Below are 15,833 nucleotides of genomic sequence, written 5' to 3'. Positions count from 1 at the left end.
CCAATGATTCAGCACTATTCCTCCCATTGACACCAATGATGGAGCACTATTCCTCCCATTGGCACAAATGATGGTGTACTATTCCTCCCATTGACACCAATGATTCAGCACTATTCTTCCCATTGACACCAATGATGGTGTACTATTCTTTCCATTGACACCAATGATTCAGCACTATTCCTCCCATTGACACCAATGATGGAGCACTATTCCTCCCATTGGCACCAATGATGGCGCACTGTTGCATCCACTGACATCATTGATGGGGCACTATTACTCCCCCCTAATACTAATCATGGGTCATTTTCTACTGCCATTGGCCACAGTGCGGCCCCAATAATGTTTGAAGGATAGTAAACTGGTCCTTTGTTTATAAACTTTGGAGACCCCTGAGATAAACCTTTTTATGACTTCACACCAAGTTTCCCTGCTGTTTGTAATCTACTCAGTTACACTATATGGCCAAAGTTTTTGGACAATTCAATGAGCCTATTGGACATCCTTTTCCAAAACGAACGGCAATAATTCCCTGTTTGGGACTCTAACAGCCTCCACTTTTCTGGGAAGGTTTTCCACAAGATTTTGGAGTGTGTCTGTGGAAAGTTGTATCCATTCAGCCAGAACATTTGTGGGGTCAGGTGCCGATGTTGGACAAATAGACCTGGCATTCTCGTACATCCCAAAGGTTCTTTTGGGCGTTGAGGTCAGGGCTCTTCGCAGGCCACTCCTAATTGCTTCACATTGAACCCATCATTACTTTGTGTTTATGGCTCTGGCATGTACACGGGGGCACGGTAATGCTGGAACAGAATAGGGCCTTACCAAAACTGTTACCACACAGACAATGCTGTAGCTTTAACAGTCTTTTTCACATGAATTTGGCCTCTGCAACCAACCAAGCAGTCTCCAACAGTGCAGGTTGCCCTAGGTAGTTATTTGAACCTAGAGGGTGATGTTAAAGTAAACTATAGGCAAAACATTTTTTTTTCATTTTTGATAGAGTAAGGGAGGGTTATGACCCGTCAGGTTTTTTTAGCCATATGTGTCCCTTTGGGGAGATTTCCTTTCACTTCCTGTCTCATAGCCAAACAGGAAGTGAGAGAAAATTAAGGGAATCCCCTGGGGACCCCAGGCCATCAGAACTGGTGTCCCCATTGGAAGATTTCCCCTCTATTACTTTTCTTGGGACAACCCAAAATTTGTGATTTTCTTTTACTCTCATTTTCAATGATAATGGTAAACAGGACAAATAGGGAGGGTGAATCTCCCCAACAGGGACACCGACAGCAATAAAAAGCTGACAAGGGTTTTAATCCCTCTCCACTCTATCCAAAACTAAAAAAAAAAGTTTTGCCTTTAGTTATACTTTAACCCCTTCACGCCGGCCGCACGCAAATGTGCGGCCTCCCGGCGTCTGGGCCTAGACACCGAGCGGCCGCACATTTGCATTCCTGTAACAAAAAACATATGTGCTGAGAGCGCGCGCCCTGCGCGCTACCAGCACACATGTGCAGTACTCACGGAAAGGTCCCGGTCCGCTCTTTCGATCGGGACCTTTCCCGATCATGTGACCGGACGTGACGTCACAGCGGCCACATGACACTAAGCCCCGCCCACCTCCCGACGCAGGAACTCCTCTTCACGCCAAGACGATCCGGCGTGAAGGGGTTAAAGTGCGTGTAACCCCTAAGAAAAATCCTATTTGCTTCCTTTTTGGTCTGTTAAAGTAGAAGACGACCCTAACCCTTTAACTATTCTTAAAAATGATCCATCCTCCTACCTATCCTGCTCAACCTGCATAAACAAACATCTGTATACTTACCTCTTTTCATTCCTCTCCAGTCCCATGATCTGCGTCTGTGTAAAGGAGCTCTTGACAATGGTTGTGAAGTCCAGGAGCCGTGATGTCACTCATAAGCTCCCATGACCCTGCTGTTGTTGGGGCTCCCTCCAGCCACTTGCAGCAGCCGAGCACAGGGAAGCTGGAGCTGCAGGATCACATGTGGATTAAAAATAGTTAAAGTGGTTGTAAATTTCACACATGAAATATCAACAAAGCAGGTTTGAAAACAGCCGAGGAGTGAGGGAGGTGGCCGCAACTGTGCTCAGATGATTCCTATTCCTTGCCTGAACCCAGATTATTATTATTATACAGTATTTATAAAGCGCCGACAGTTCGCTCAGCGTTGTACATTACAAAGGGGGACAGAACATGCGACAGTACAATAACAATACAATGCGATACACGAGTGGATCGAGGGCCCTGCTCTTTGGAGCTTACAATCTAGGAGATTGTTAGACAGATGACCACAGAGGATAATATATACACATGTGCATAAATATTGCGCTTCTGGTGAGTGCAATCATACGACTGATCCTTATCACGGAAGTCACATGCACGGATTTCACGGAAAAATTTAGACTGTTACATGTTTTTTCCAGATTTTATGGATTATATGTCATAATTATGTCATAATATCTCATAATTACAGTTGTTATACACTGAAGTCACGATGGTTTTATAAATCACTATTTATTACTTCAGTTCATGACGGTACACTTTATTAATACTGGTATCACTTTAGCGCAATATCGCGCTCACACTTGATGCATCAGTCACTTTATGAATTTTCAGGGCTGCATTATTTATTATTTATTTATTTCAGGTACTTATATAGCGCCGTCAAATTTATTTATCATAGCCCTCTATAGTTTGTACTTCATTCAATCCAGAGCACTAAGTGTCATTTTTGTAAAGCGCTGCGTAAATTGATGGCGCTATACAAGGACCTGTAATAAATAAATAAAATAAAAATAATGCTGTCACCACTTAGACTGGTAAGCTTCAATATTACATTTTTGTTCTTGGGTTTAGATACACTTATTTATTATTTATTTCAGGTACTTACATATATATAGTACATTCACATCAGTCCCTAACCCTCAAGGAGCTTACAATCTAAGGTCCCTAACTCACATTCATACATACACATACTGGGGCCAATTTAGACAGGAGCCAATTAACCTACCAGCATGTCTTTGGAGTGTGGGAGGAAACCGGAGTACCCGGAGGAATCCCACGCAAGCACAGGGAGAACATGCAAACTCCAGGCAGGTGGTGCCATGGTTGGGAATCGAACCGACAATCCTAGTGCTGCCAGGAGGAAGTGCTAACCACTTAGCCATTGTTCTGCTCCACTTTAACTAAGACTGAACATTAAGAGCGGAAGACTCCTTCCAGGCCATAAACCCCAATATGATTTCAAAGATGAGTACAAAAAGGGAAATGTCTGTGCCTTAAATACAGTGCTAAGTGATGAGATCATGCGGCTCGGCGAGCTGCGGAGAAGTATGACTTTGCAGATACATAATGGTATCAGTGTTTTCACATTGGTCATTATGCCAAGCTGCTGTGTGCTGAGTGCTCTTGGCACAAAACGCTTTTACTGCAGATGAAATGCTTTTGAACTCCCACACCATTATCCTGCACTCGGCTTTTCCGGGCTTATGCAGCTGGGAGAGCAGTCACAATGTTTTCTTCTGCGGGTCTTTGCTGCTCGCTTCTTGCAAAAAGGCCATTTACCCAGAAGGGTTCTTTCATGTTTACAAAAGCCTATTTACCTCCCTGTGTGAGCTCAATGTGGGGTCAGAACAGTGCCTTAAAGGCAATATATAGTCTTTTCAAAGATATTTTTGATCATACATGTAGGTAATTAAAATGATCAGCTTAGCCGTACACTGCAAAAGAGAGAGACTCCCCCCGCCCCTGCCCATGATAAATGAGTGGAAGAGGTTAACTGACCCTATGCTCACAATGTATAAACTTGCATATAAATCAAGAGGTTGCCCCCCAACAAAGTAATCAAATTTAATCAGGATGGCTAAACCTACAGGACACACTGAGGCTCGGTTCACATATGTGCCACTGCGGGACCACCACAGATACCTGCTGCTGCAACCACCCACACAGAGAAATGCGGGACCCGTGGGTGGGTGCCATTATTCTTAATGGCACGCTGTCCGCACTGGAAATCGGAACCACAATTCCCGTGCGGACTGCGATTTCAAAAATAGTTCAGGGACCGCTTCCCTGCATGTCCCAGGGCACGGCAGCACCTTCAAATGAATGGACTCTCGCACCCCACAGGACTGCACAGGTGTGAACCTAGCATAAATCTCTCACACCAACATTTTTAATTTGGAGGAACCTGAAAATTAACTTTCTGGTCTCGGTGAAACTAATAATTACTATATCTACAGCTCATGGTAAATTCGTGTGATGGTGAATGGGAAGGATGCTCCTTACATTTGTGGTCACTTGGATGAATCTAATGGTGTACTGAAATGAAAATTCAGGATGCATTTAGCCGAATACGAAAGGGACAGTTTTTTTTTTCCAAATATATTTTTTTATATATATAATTGTATTTTTAATTAATATCATGCATTTAAATGAATACGAATTTCTTTTCAGTACCTTTTCGGCCAATAGGCCGCTTTCACACTAAGCAGTTTTTGCAGAGCTTTAAAAAAAAAAGAAAAAAAAATGCACAAGAAAATCTAAAGAAAAATGCATCCCTTTAGCCTGGGTTCTGTGCAAATTCTGCACTGCATCATAATCGCACCCCGTTCATGCGAACCAATGCGGGTGTGTATGGTCAGTTAACAACACCCCTAATTCGGTCTGAGAAATGCGGTGCGATGTGCAGAATCGGATCGCATAGGTGTGAATACCCATGCGATCCAATTCTAGTGCAGACCCAAAAAAGGGTCCTGCACCCTGTTGGTGCGAGTGCAGTGCGGTTTGAGCCAGACAAAATGTATGACTCCAATCGCACCGTACACAAATCGCATGTGATTTGCACAGGAGTGCGGTGCGGTTCCTGTGTGAATCACATGCGATGTACCACACCACATTTGTGTGAACCCAGCCTTAAATTCAATGTATGTCTTCACACTGTTCCGCTTCTCTTCCCTTGCGGTGTTTAAAAAAAAAATACTGCTTGCCGCATTTTTGGTGCATATTTGGTGAGTTAAAAAAGAATGCACCAAAAATACACTTCCCCATTGAGGCCTGGTTCACACCAATGCATTTTTTAGGGCTTGTTGCAGAAGCGCACTGCAGTCCATTTAGCATACTTTCCTATGGGACACGTTCACATCTATGATTTTTTGAGCTGTAACATTATTTTTGGCTGATACATTTCGGTGCATCCCTAGAAGAATCCCCCTTTACAGATACCTAAAGCAAACTATAGATTCTACAATTTTCTTTTTTTCTACCACAGGTGAATGGAAAGAAAATTGCTTAATCCCCCCCCCCCCATCAACACAGTCAGTGCTGATGGGGGAATCCCTCCTGCAGCATGTTTGGGGAGTCCTCCATGCAGGCAGAACACAATGATCTCTGCTGGTGGCTACAGCTGTCAGTATCGATCGCATGCAAACAATCTGACAGGCTGGTTGTACTAAAGTTGATTGATGGACCGACTTTAGTACAATCGGCCTGCCCATAGATGGATCGAATTTCGGCCCAACTCTGCTAAATCGACCAAGATTCAATCCATTTATGGCTGGCTTTAAAAGATCATTGGTGTATTTCATGCATCATACAGTGCTTTAAAAAAGTCTTCATACCCCTTGAAATTTTCCATATTTTGTCATGTTTTCAACCAAAAACCTAAATGTATTTTCTTGGGATTGGATGTGATACACCAACACAAAGTGGCACATAATTGTGAAGTGGAAGGAAAATGATAAATGGTTTTCAAGATTCTGTACACCTAAATCTGTGAAAAGTGTGGCGGCATTTGTATTCAGCCCCCCGGAGTCAATACTTTGTAGGACCCCCTTTCGCTGCAATTCCAGCTGCAAGTCTTTTTGGGGATGTCTCTCTCAGCTTTGCACATCTAGAGAGGGAAATTTCTGCCCATTCTTCTTTGAGGAGAGAAATGCCGATAACCGGCATTTCCCTATTTACATGCGATCAGCTGTGATTGGACACAGCTGATCACATGACCTAGCCGACATCTTCGGCTCTTTCCATTTTTCAGTGATCCGCTGTGTCCGATGGACACAGCACACCAACAATCGCTGCGCACTCCCTGAGCCAGGGAGGAGAGAACGAGAGAACCGCCTTGCGCCTGTCATTACCTTATATGGTGGGCGGGAGATGTGTAAACTTCTCCACAACTTTATCCCTGACCTGTCTGTTGTGTTCCTTGGCCTTGATGATGCTGTTTATTCGGTAATGTTTTCTAACAAACCTCTGGCAATGATGTATGATTGGAAGTAGCCGTACACCCTTACACATACCCAGTAAAATGACTGGTCCCAGGTGATTCACAGAGATGAAACAAATTTTCCTACGCAAGTTGTGCCTGTTTATCTGCAGTCTTCCCTCCTCTCCTCTACTCCTGTTCAAAGTGCTGAAATGTAAAGATTGTCTGAGAGCTCAGAAAAAAGGAAGCAGGGAGCAGAAATTACACACTGCAGAGCTCAGTGCGGAGAGCTCTGAGAGCTGATTGGTAGGAAGAGACACATCCCCGTCGCACAAATCACAGGAATAGAGCTGAGGCTGTCAATCATCTGGAGGTGCCTCCCCTGTCACCATTTTTCTCTTGGTGTCAGGAAACCTTGTCAGAAGTGATTCATGCTGATAGCAGAGGAATGAAGCAGCGGACATAAATTACACTTTGTGCTCTTAATTGAGACAAATACACACTATAGAGGGATATGCTTTGTTCATATTTCATGTCAGAGGTTTACAACCACTTTAACCTTTATTGTTTAAAATTCTTTACAAGAAATATTCGATGTATGTGCTGATTAACATGCGTTCCTCCCTCTGTGACATGATTTTGTAATCATCGTTGTTCCTTGATAAATGGCAATAAAAAACACCTTGATACAATTGTTATCATATGTGTGTACATATTTGCTTGATGCTTTGTACTGCTACTTTACCTTCTTACAATGCAAGACTGTAACTTGGCCATCTGATTGAAAACCATGCACTCCCTGTGCAGCTGATATATCATCTAATTTGAACCAATCCCCTTTTGTCACGTGACTGTGCTGATTCTTGGTGATTGGCACAGGACTGTCTTTGGAGAATGGGAGGGGGGTCCCAAGGCCCTTGTAAGTCTGCTTACTGTCTCTTCTGCTGGTAATGAATGTAGCCTTGGAGGTGAATGTAGAATGACATGCTGTGGGGGACTGCCCTTAACGATCCACGCAGGGGAAAGCGTCAGGTTCACTTTAAAGTCAGCCTCTGAACCATCTTCTTATCTTGCCCTCACCCACCAACCACTCCATCCACCACCAGATGGGAAGAGGAGTCCATCATAGTCACGTGGCCTCCTGAAAAAGCTAGCTGGCTGGGCCTGGCTTCAGTACTTCTAAGTGACAAGGGAAAGTCAACTTTCCTTATCTTGCACTTGTTCTAAGATGGGGACTCAAAGTACTGAAGCCAAGACGTCCTCCTGGATGGCAGGTAGCAACCATCCTTCATATTTCTCTCTGGACGGGTTTCCTTTCTTTGTGTTGTCCATCAGAAGTAATCGGCTTCCTGATCCTTGCAGCGTATGGCTGAGGCTTCCTCTTCTTTATTTCATTTATGTATTTTGTTTGTAGACCCCTGGAGCCAGCGTAGTTATGGAAACCCTGGAAGATATAATGAAGAACCTCATGAGTTGCGTCCGACCCACCGTGGAGCTGAGCACCAAACCCGCCAATGTAAAGGATTACCAGGTGCGTTTCTGCTGGGGTAGTCTGTGTACTGGGTAGTCTATGAGTACGGGTTGATCTGTTGTCTGAAAAATTTGTCTTTAGCTTCCTGTTGTCTCTGGGACAAGAAGTGATGGGGAAATCTCCTAATAGAAACACACTGTATGTAAAAAAAAAAAAAAAACTGAAAAACTTCAACCATCCCTGCTTCTATTGATAGCTATCCAAGACCCCAGACACCATGGTCTACACAGGACAGCAGTTATCCTGAAGCGACTAGAAGTTGACACCAACTTTCTACATTCTGTATTCAATGCTGTCTACAGTCAATGAGTTTCCAGGGGTGCCACCAAACACTTCTGGTTGTGTTCCCCTACTTTATGCAGCTCTGTAAACGTATAAAGTATCTAAATGCAATTTCCCAAATCTCTTATAGGCTTTAACATCTTGATCTAAATAAAAAAAAAAAAGAATCTTTTTAAATCCACATCTTCAATTACAGGAACTCTTATGAATGTCCTTGTTTAGACCTTTTCTGTTGTAGGATGACAACTCTCTGCCCATGGCTCCTAAGTGTGCTCCTGCATTGTCACCCTGTCACATGCTGCTCTAGTGGAGACAACAAGTGGCTGTGCTGACACAAATTGTTGTGGGCTTGACTCACTGTTGTCAATATTAAACTGGCCATAGATGGTGTGATTTTCTTTCCTGCAATCGCTCGATTCCCCCATGAACACAGTCAGTGTTGACAGGGGAGTCCCTCTCACAGAGTCCTTGTGTTCTTCCGGTGGGGGTGGGTGGGCACGCGGGAAGGCTATAGCCACTGGCAGTCATTGCATGTAAAATTCAACATGCTGGTTGTACCCAAGTTGGTCAATCAACTCGTGTACATTTAGCTTGCCCATGCACGGTTCGAATCTCGACCAGTCCCTGCTGAGCTGGCCAAGATTTGAACCATCTATGGCAGGCCTTGAAATTTCCACTCGCCTGCTCGCCAATGGCGAGTGGAAATTCTGTTCGGGGCGAGTGTGTCCCCAGGGCCGTCTTGCTGAGCAGGCTTGGGACTCAGGGCCAGATCTGCCACTCGCACAGGGAGCCGTCAGACTGCTCAATAGCTGAGTGAAGTGAAAGCAAAGGAAGGAGTGTGTGCTGTGCTCTCTTCCTCCCCCTAGAGTGCAGTACCCGGATCTGTGAGTGAACAACGAAGTACTGCAACTTTTTATAGGGCTGTGTGTGTATGTGTGTGTGTGTCTGTGTATGCATGTACGTGTATGTGTGTGTGTGTCTGTGTATGCATGTACGTGTCTGTGTGTATCTGTACATGTGTCTGCGTGTATGTACATTTATGTGTGTGCACATGTGACTGTGTACATGTGTCTGTGTATGTATGTACATGTGTCTGTGTGTATGTACATGTGTGTATCTGTACATGTGTCTGTGTGTCTGTGTGTGTGTACGTGTGTGTGTGTGTGCGTGTACATGTGTGTGTATGTACATGTGTGTCTGTGTATGTATGTACATGTGTCTGTACATGTGTATTTCTGTGTATGTACATGTATGCGTTTCTGTACGTGCCTGTGTGTATACATGTGTTTGTATGTGTGCATGTGTGTACATGTGTCTGTGTAAGTAAAGGTGTCTGTTTGTGTGTGTATGTACATGTGTCTGTATGTAAACCTACATGTATGTTTGGACAGGTTCAGGATGATGTGGTTATTACGAGTGGTAGAGGATGGGACATTTGAGGTACTGCTGGGTTGGATAGTGGGTAGGATATGCTTGGTAGAGTTATGGTTTTGTGAGTAAAAGATTATGGGGGGTTATGGTTGTATGCGGTACATGGTCTAAGTACGATGGAGTGTTTAGGGGGTATTGGAGGCCCTGATGTAATGTGGGTAACATTTAACAGTGTCATTTCATGAAATAATTTATGAGGGCATGTTTAGGGGGGAATTAGGGGTGTAGCAGGGTAGGGGTTGTGTGGGGCAACTGGGGGTGAGTAACTCTTAAGGCCTGGCTAGTAGCTCAGGACTTGAAATTTTAAGCCCTGATCTATGGCTGACTTTAGAAAAGTGATCAGGAGCAGTGATGTGTTGTGACAGCCTTACATCCTGGATTATTTTACTAGTGCACATTTATAAAGAACAAACTGATTGGGATCGACTTACAGGAGCTGACTTTTTGCCTAAAGCGCTATGGCCTGTGTGATGCAGATTTAGGCCCCCCGTTAAGCTGATGTAAATATTTAAGGGAAATAATAAGCTGCAGCTTCACAGGGCAGAAAGAATGTGTGTGTATTACAAGAGTCATTTGGATTTGAAGTCGAGTTTTCTTCCTTTTCCTTGTTGAATCATTACCGAGTATGCAGCCAGTATAATTGCTCACACGTTGCCTACTCACTCCAATATACTCAGTAAATCTGGCCACTCACGGGTACATGCTGAACCGGCCAAGATTCTTTCCATGTATGGGCAGGCAGACTGTACCCAAGTTGAAACAATAATCGACTTGAGTACAACAAGCCTGTCGGATTTTTCACATTTTATTACTGCCGGTGGCTAAAGCTGCCAGCAGTAATCAGCATGTTCTGCCAGCTGGGAAGGCTCCCCTCAGCCCCCCCTCATCCCTTCGGCAGAACACAGTAGCGTGGGAGGCATTACTTCGGGAGGCATTCCCCCATCAACACTGACTGTGTTGATGGGGTTGTGGAGCGATTTTTTTTTTTTCTTTCCACTCGTGGTGGAAGGAAAGGAAATAGAGTCATCTATGGGCTCCCTAAGGCTGGCCATACACTATACAATTTTCTTGAGATTTTTGGTTTAGATTTACCAAAAACCATATAATAGGAAGTCAAACCTAACAACACTTTCAATTGTATCCAATTAGGCAGGCTCTTGCACTACATAGTTGAAGATAAATCTAAAGGAAATTGGGCAGAAAATATTATAGTGTATGGCCAGCCTTACTTACCAAGCAGTATCTCTGGAATGTGCACCTTTAACCTCTTGGCGCCGCCGCTCACAAATGTGCGTCCACCCAGCGTCTGGGCCTTGACACCGAACGGCCGCATATTTGCGTGCAATTAAGAAAAACATATGTGCTGAGAGCGCACACCCTGCACGCTCCCAGCACACATGTCCGGGACTCCTGGAAAGGTTCCGATCTCCTCTTTCGATCGGGACCTTTCCCGATCATGTGACTGCCGTAACAGTGAATCACGGCAGTCAAATGACCCTAAAACCCCGCCCCCACCTCCCGAAACCCTTAAAGGGCCGGGAGGCGCCAAGGGATTAAAGTAGAACTCTGTGCAAACACCTCTTTACATTCCCCTGTTGCTGATTTCACACCTTCACTGAATATGTCATCCATCTTCTGGTTCACTCAGCAGTTTCTCTGAAACAGCCTATTCATTTTCAAATCAAACTGCTAATTTTCTTGGGTTTCCTGTTTGTAAGACCGGTAGCTGCTATGCACCTACTCCCCCAGCCACTGGTCTTGGCACATCTCTTCTGTAATCCTTTCTCCAGGAAGCAGTGATTTAATTCAGCCTCACCTTCAGTGGTGGGGCGGACCGAGTATACCCACCCACATTCACTGCAATTCCCTGTGGTTGATGGGAGCTGTAGTTTGCTTTTATTGCAGAGACAGAGGAGAGGATATGATGTAATCCTGGCTGTTACACCTCCTCTTTGGCAGAGCAGATTCTGTTGTCTTTTGAATTACAGAGATGATGGCATGAACAATGAGTTAGACATTTCTCCTGAATGCAACACAGCAAACACTTTTCTCCTGCGCTGGGAATGGACTCAGCAGAACCAATATGAATGTTCTGGAATATGCACCGCTTGCTGCCCTCAACAGACCAGGTCCAAATTCACTAAATCACCAGTGACAGCCATTACACTTGGTGTTTCTACACCACAATACCCTACATGCTTTTATTACTCTACTACCATGTGAGTGTTCCTACTTTTTATTATATATTAAAGTGGTCTGCTGCACTTAGAGGCGCTTCTTCTTCTCTCCTTACTGCACAATATGTTGAACTTTGAGGAAAATGGGCTACAGCAGAAGACCATGTTGGTTCCACTTTTAGCCAAGAATCCAAAGCTCTGCACTGGGCGCCTGATCACCAAAACTAGGTACATGAAAATTAGAAAAATGTAGCTTGCTCAGCCAATCACCAGATCTGAATCCAATAGAGCTCCTTTGGGATGTGGTAGAATGGCAGATTGGCAGCTGACGAATATGATGCAGTCATGTCACCATGGATCCAAATCTTAAAGGAATGTTTTATGGAGTGTGGAATCCATGGCATGAGGAACTGAGTCTGTATTCAAAGACCAGGAAGATCTGACCCAGTATGGCGCTCCTGATAAATTGCTCAGTAATCGTATGTGTTACCAGGGAGGTCATTGGCATAATGTGTGTCAGCAGAAGACCATGTTGGTTCTACTTCTTTTAGCCAAGTATCCAAAGCTCTGCACTGGGCGCCTGATCACCAAAACTAAGTACATGAAAATTGGAAAAATGTAGCCTGGTCAGCCAATCACCAAATCTGAATCCAATAGAGCTCCTTTGGGATGTGGTAGAATGGCAGATTGGCAGCTGACGAATATGATGCAGTCATGTCACCATGGATCCAAATCTTAAAGGAATGTTTTATGGAGTGTGGAATCCATGGCATGAGGAACTGAGTCAAAGACCAGGAAGATCTGACCCAGTATGGCGCTCCTGATAAATCGCTCAGTGATCGTATGTGTTACCAGGGAGGTCATTGGCTTAATGTGTGCTATTTGTGATTTCAGAATAAAGCTGGGGTTGGTTCTCCAGTAGTCTGCCCCCCAAAACCACCCAGAGCCCATGAGCTGAAGCTTCAGGTGCGGAATATCAAAGCATCATTGACAGAAGAAGCCAACCCATCAGGTAGTGTAAACTTCTATTTGTTCTTGCTGTCACTTGTTGCAGGTGAAAAAGTCATTATTGTACTTCATTCTGGATAAAATTGTTAAAATAAAATAGAATAAAAACACCTTCTTAGACCTGTTTCACACAGGCTTTGGCTTGTATCAGAGCAATGTGAACAGCAAGCTTTGTCAAAGCATTTGCAAAGGCTTTCGGCTAGCATTGTTGAAGCTTTTAAAATACCATTCAGGTTCACTTTGTAAATGCTGAGCACAGATCCTAATGGGGTGGCTGATTGCCACTTTAAACAAGCTGCTAGTAGGCTTCAGCACTTATTGAAGCTTGTTTGAAGCCTGCCAGCAGCTTGCTTAAAGTGGCAGTCAGCACTCCTCTAAGGATTTGTGTTCAACATTTTCAAAGTGGACCTGAATGGTACTTTAAAATCTTCAACAATGCTTGCTGAATGCTCTGAAAATGCTTTGTCAATGCTTGATGTTCACACTGCTCATAGGCCTGTTCCACACAGGCTTCAGCTTGTATAGGAGTAGTCTGAACAGCCAGTTTTGACAAAGCATTTGCAGAGCTTTCAGCAAGCTTTGTTGAAGCTTTTAAAGTGCCGATCAGCTCCAGTTTGTAAGTGTTGAAGACAGAACCTGATAGGAGTGTTGATTACCACTTTAACCAGTTCTCAACTGTGCTATAGTAAAGAACAAAAAAACAGAGCGCACCAACCTTGCGTATTACCTAAGTAAGCAATTAGTTGGGCCCAGATACAACACCTCCAAGGACCCAGATCTCTGAAGAAGGGACCCCCCCTTCGAAACGCATCAGCTTCATACTGAAAGTCTCCCCTCCTGATGTCATTCGCACGTGTCTCCAAATCCAGGGTCTCGTTTTTGGGATTTTATATGCCTTTTATACTGCTACTCTTGTGAGTATATTTCCTATATCAATAAATCTACTAATTGCTTACTGAGGTAATGCGCAAGGTTGGTGCACTCTGTTTTTTTTTTGTTCTTTACTACGGTTTGTATCGAGTTTCCCCAGCTTCGTGTCAGAGCCGCACAACCTTTGATCGGTCCTGGAGGAACTTCCATGCATCATACTTTATAATGGTTTACCGGCCCTCTACTGATCTGGGTCCCCGAGTACAGGAGGTGTTGTATCTGGGCCCAACTGTGCTGTAGACAAAAGACGGCTACAGCGCGGTTGTCACAACCCCCTTTGATTGCTGTGACCTTTGGACACAGCTGATCACAGATCACTGTATAGGGCCAATCACAGCGACCCTTTACCATGTGATCAGCTGTGTCCAATCACAGCTGATCACATTGTAAATAAACTTGCCAGTTATCGGCAGTCCTGTCCTCACGAGGAGAGCCGATGATGGGGACTGGGGCCCAATCAGTGCTGCCTGTCAGTGCACATCAGTGAAGGAGAAAAATTACTTTGCAAGATCTTATAACAGAAACTAAAACTTTTTAAAAACAAATTTCAGGTATGTTTTCGTTTGTTTAGCAAAACATTCAAAGTGCAACAGCACTGAAAGCTGAAAATTGACCTAGGCATGAAGGGGGTGAAAGTGCTGGGCATTGAAGTGGTTAAGTAAGCTGCTAGCAGGCTTCAAAACTTCTTGAAGCTTGTTGAAAGCCTGCTAGCAGCTTGCTTAAAGTGGCAATCAGCACTCTCATGAGGATTTGTGTTCAACATTTACAAATTGGATCTGAACGGTCTTTTAAAAACCTCAACAAAGCTTGCTGAAAGCTCTGCAAATCTTTTGTCAAAGCTTGCTGTTCACACTGCTCTTCGCATACAACCTGTGTGAAATAGACCTTCGGTATTGGCTGTCATGTTTTGGCACGTTGGCTCTAGATTTGCCCAACACTTGTGTATTCTGAAGACATTTACTTTTAGACAGACAAAACTTCTTGTTGGTTGTTTTTATTTTGTAAAAGAAATGTTGACATGCTTTCAAAAGACTCCCAGACCAACTTTATGCTGTGTATTGAAATTAAGTTTTAGTAATCTTTGTGTACTTTGGTCATTAGTGATTTGTTGTCACCCCTCTTTTATGCCCCAGGTCCTATGGTGTGCTCTGTACAGTTGAATGATCCAGTCCAAAGGTTCACGACTACAGCCATAAAACCCACCCTAAGCCCATCCTGGGAGGAAGAATTTGTCTTGTGAGTATCACCTTGTTAAAGGTCCACCTCCTCCATTCATAGAGCAATTTTCATTGCCATATGTGTGCTATCTGGAAGGCCTTTGGGAATGCTGAAGATCATGGTAGTGGTATGCACTACATACAGTGATAGCGACAATCTCCTGTGGGCAAGTGGCTTCCCCTCTGCACACTGATCGCAGGGGGTCACTCGCAGAGCACTAATATCATTCATAGAATACCTTGTATTTTTTTCGTTGCGTACAAGGCGTTCTCTGAGTGGATGAGGCTAGATGGTGACATCACCAACCCTCCTCTCCACCTTGTCCAATCAGAGAATTCCTTGTATTCAGTGGAAAAAAATACAAGGAGATTTATAAATGCAACAAAATGCAATCACCACAGGTAATTGCTGGCTGTGCGGACAGTCACAACTAGCTGCAGCCTCCGACAGCCTGTCATTGCATTGTATGGGCTCAGTGGCTGCAGCTATTCGCACACACCGTATTCCAGCCACAGGAACATACAGAGACTTGGAGCTGGAAATCGCAGGGTGGATTATCGCCAGTGTGAATGTAGCCTAGAAGCGATACTCAGCACTCACGTGATCTGCAGGTTTCTTAGTAAGACTGCCGTCCTGCCTCACTGTATACACTTTTCTTCAGCAAATAATTTTTTTGTAAATGTATTTCAAAGCTTCTTACCTGGAAATCCTGCCAGTACCACTAACATTTATAGGTAAAGTTGATCCAGGGAATATCCGATTGCCTCTTGGGGGATCGGGAAGGAATTTTTATCCCTGCAGGAGCAAATTGGATCATGCTTTGCTGGGTTTTTTTGTCTTTTTCTGGATCAACTGTGGGTGTAGGATTATAACTTTTTTTTTTTTAATGGTTCAACTGGATGGACTTTTGTCTTTTTTCAGCCAGACTAACTATGTAACTACCAGCACTTCCAGTCGCAGTTTGAGAACACTAAGCCTTTGCCTCGGAATTAGCAGCGGCTGATTGGTCATTGGGCTGTCTATCCAATAGACCTG

General features: G+C 44.1%; 1 protein-coding gene across 2 annotated transcripts in view; it reads left to right on the top strand.

Annotated features, from left to right (window-relative positions):
* The window catches only part of C2CD2 (C2 calcium dependent domain containing 2), a 234,808-nt gene that overhangs the window by 121,850 nt on the left and 97,125 nt on the right, over window positions 1-15,833 (top strand). For both annotated transcript variants that reach the window (XR_016315248.1, XM_089691885.1), the window contains exons 6-8: window positions 7,636-7,752; window positions 12,537-12,654; window positions 14,714-14,816. Coding sequence is in view for 1 of the 2 variants with exons in the window: in XM_089691885.1 (XP_089548011.1) it covers window positions 7,636-7,752; window positions 12,537-12,654; window positions 14,714-14,816 (338 nt within the window). In the remaining variant the exon portion in view is untranslated. The remainder of the gene's footprint in view (window positions 1-7,635; window positions 7,753-12,536; window positions 12,655-14,713; window positions 14,817-15,833) is intronic.

The sequence above is a fragment of the Staurois parvus genome, unplaced genomic scaffold (genome assembly GCF_062004578.1).
Source record: "Staurois parvus isolate SC_StPar_1 unplaced genomic scaffold, SC_StPar_1.0 ptg000574l, whole genome shotgun sequence".
Lineage (NCBI taxonomy): Eukaryota > Metazoa > Chordata > Amphibia > Anura > Ranidae > Staurois > Staurois parvus.
The sequence above is the reverse complement of the archived record's forward strand: the minus strand, read 5'-3'. Positions and strand labels throughout refer to the sequence as shown.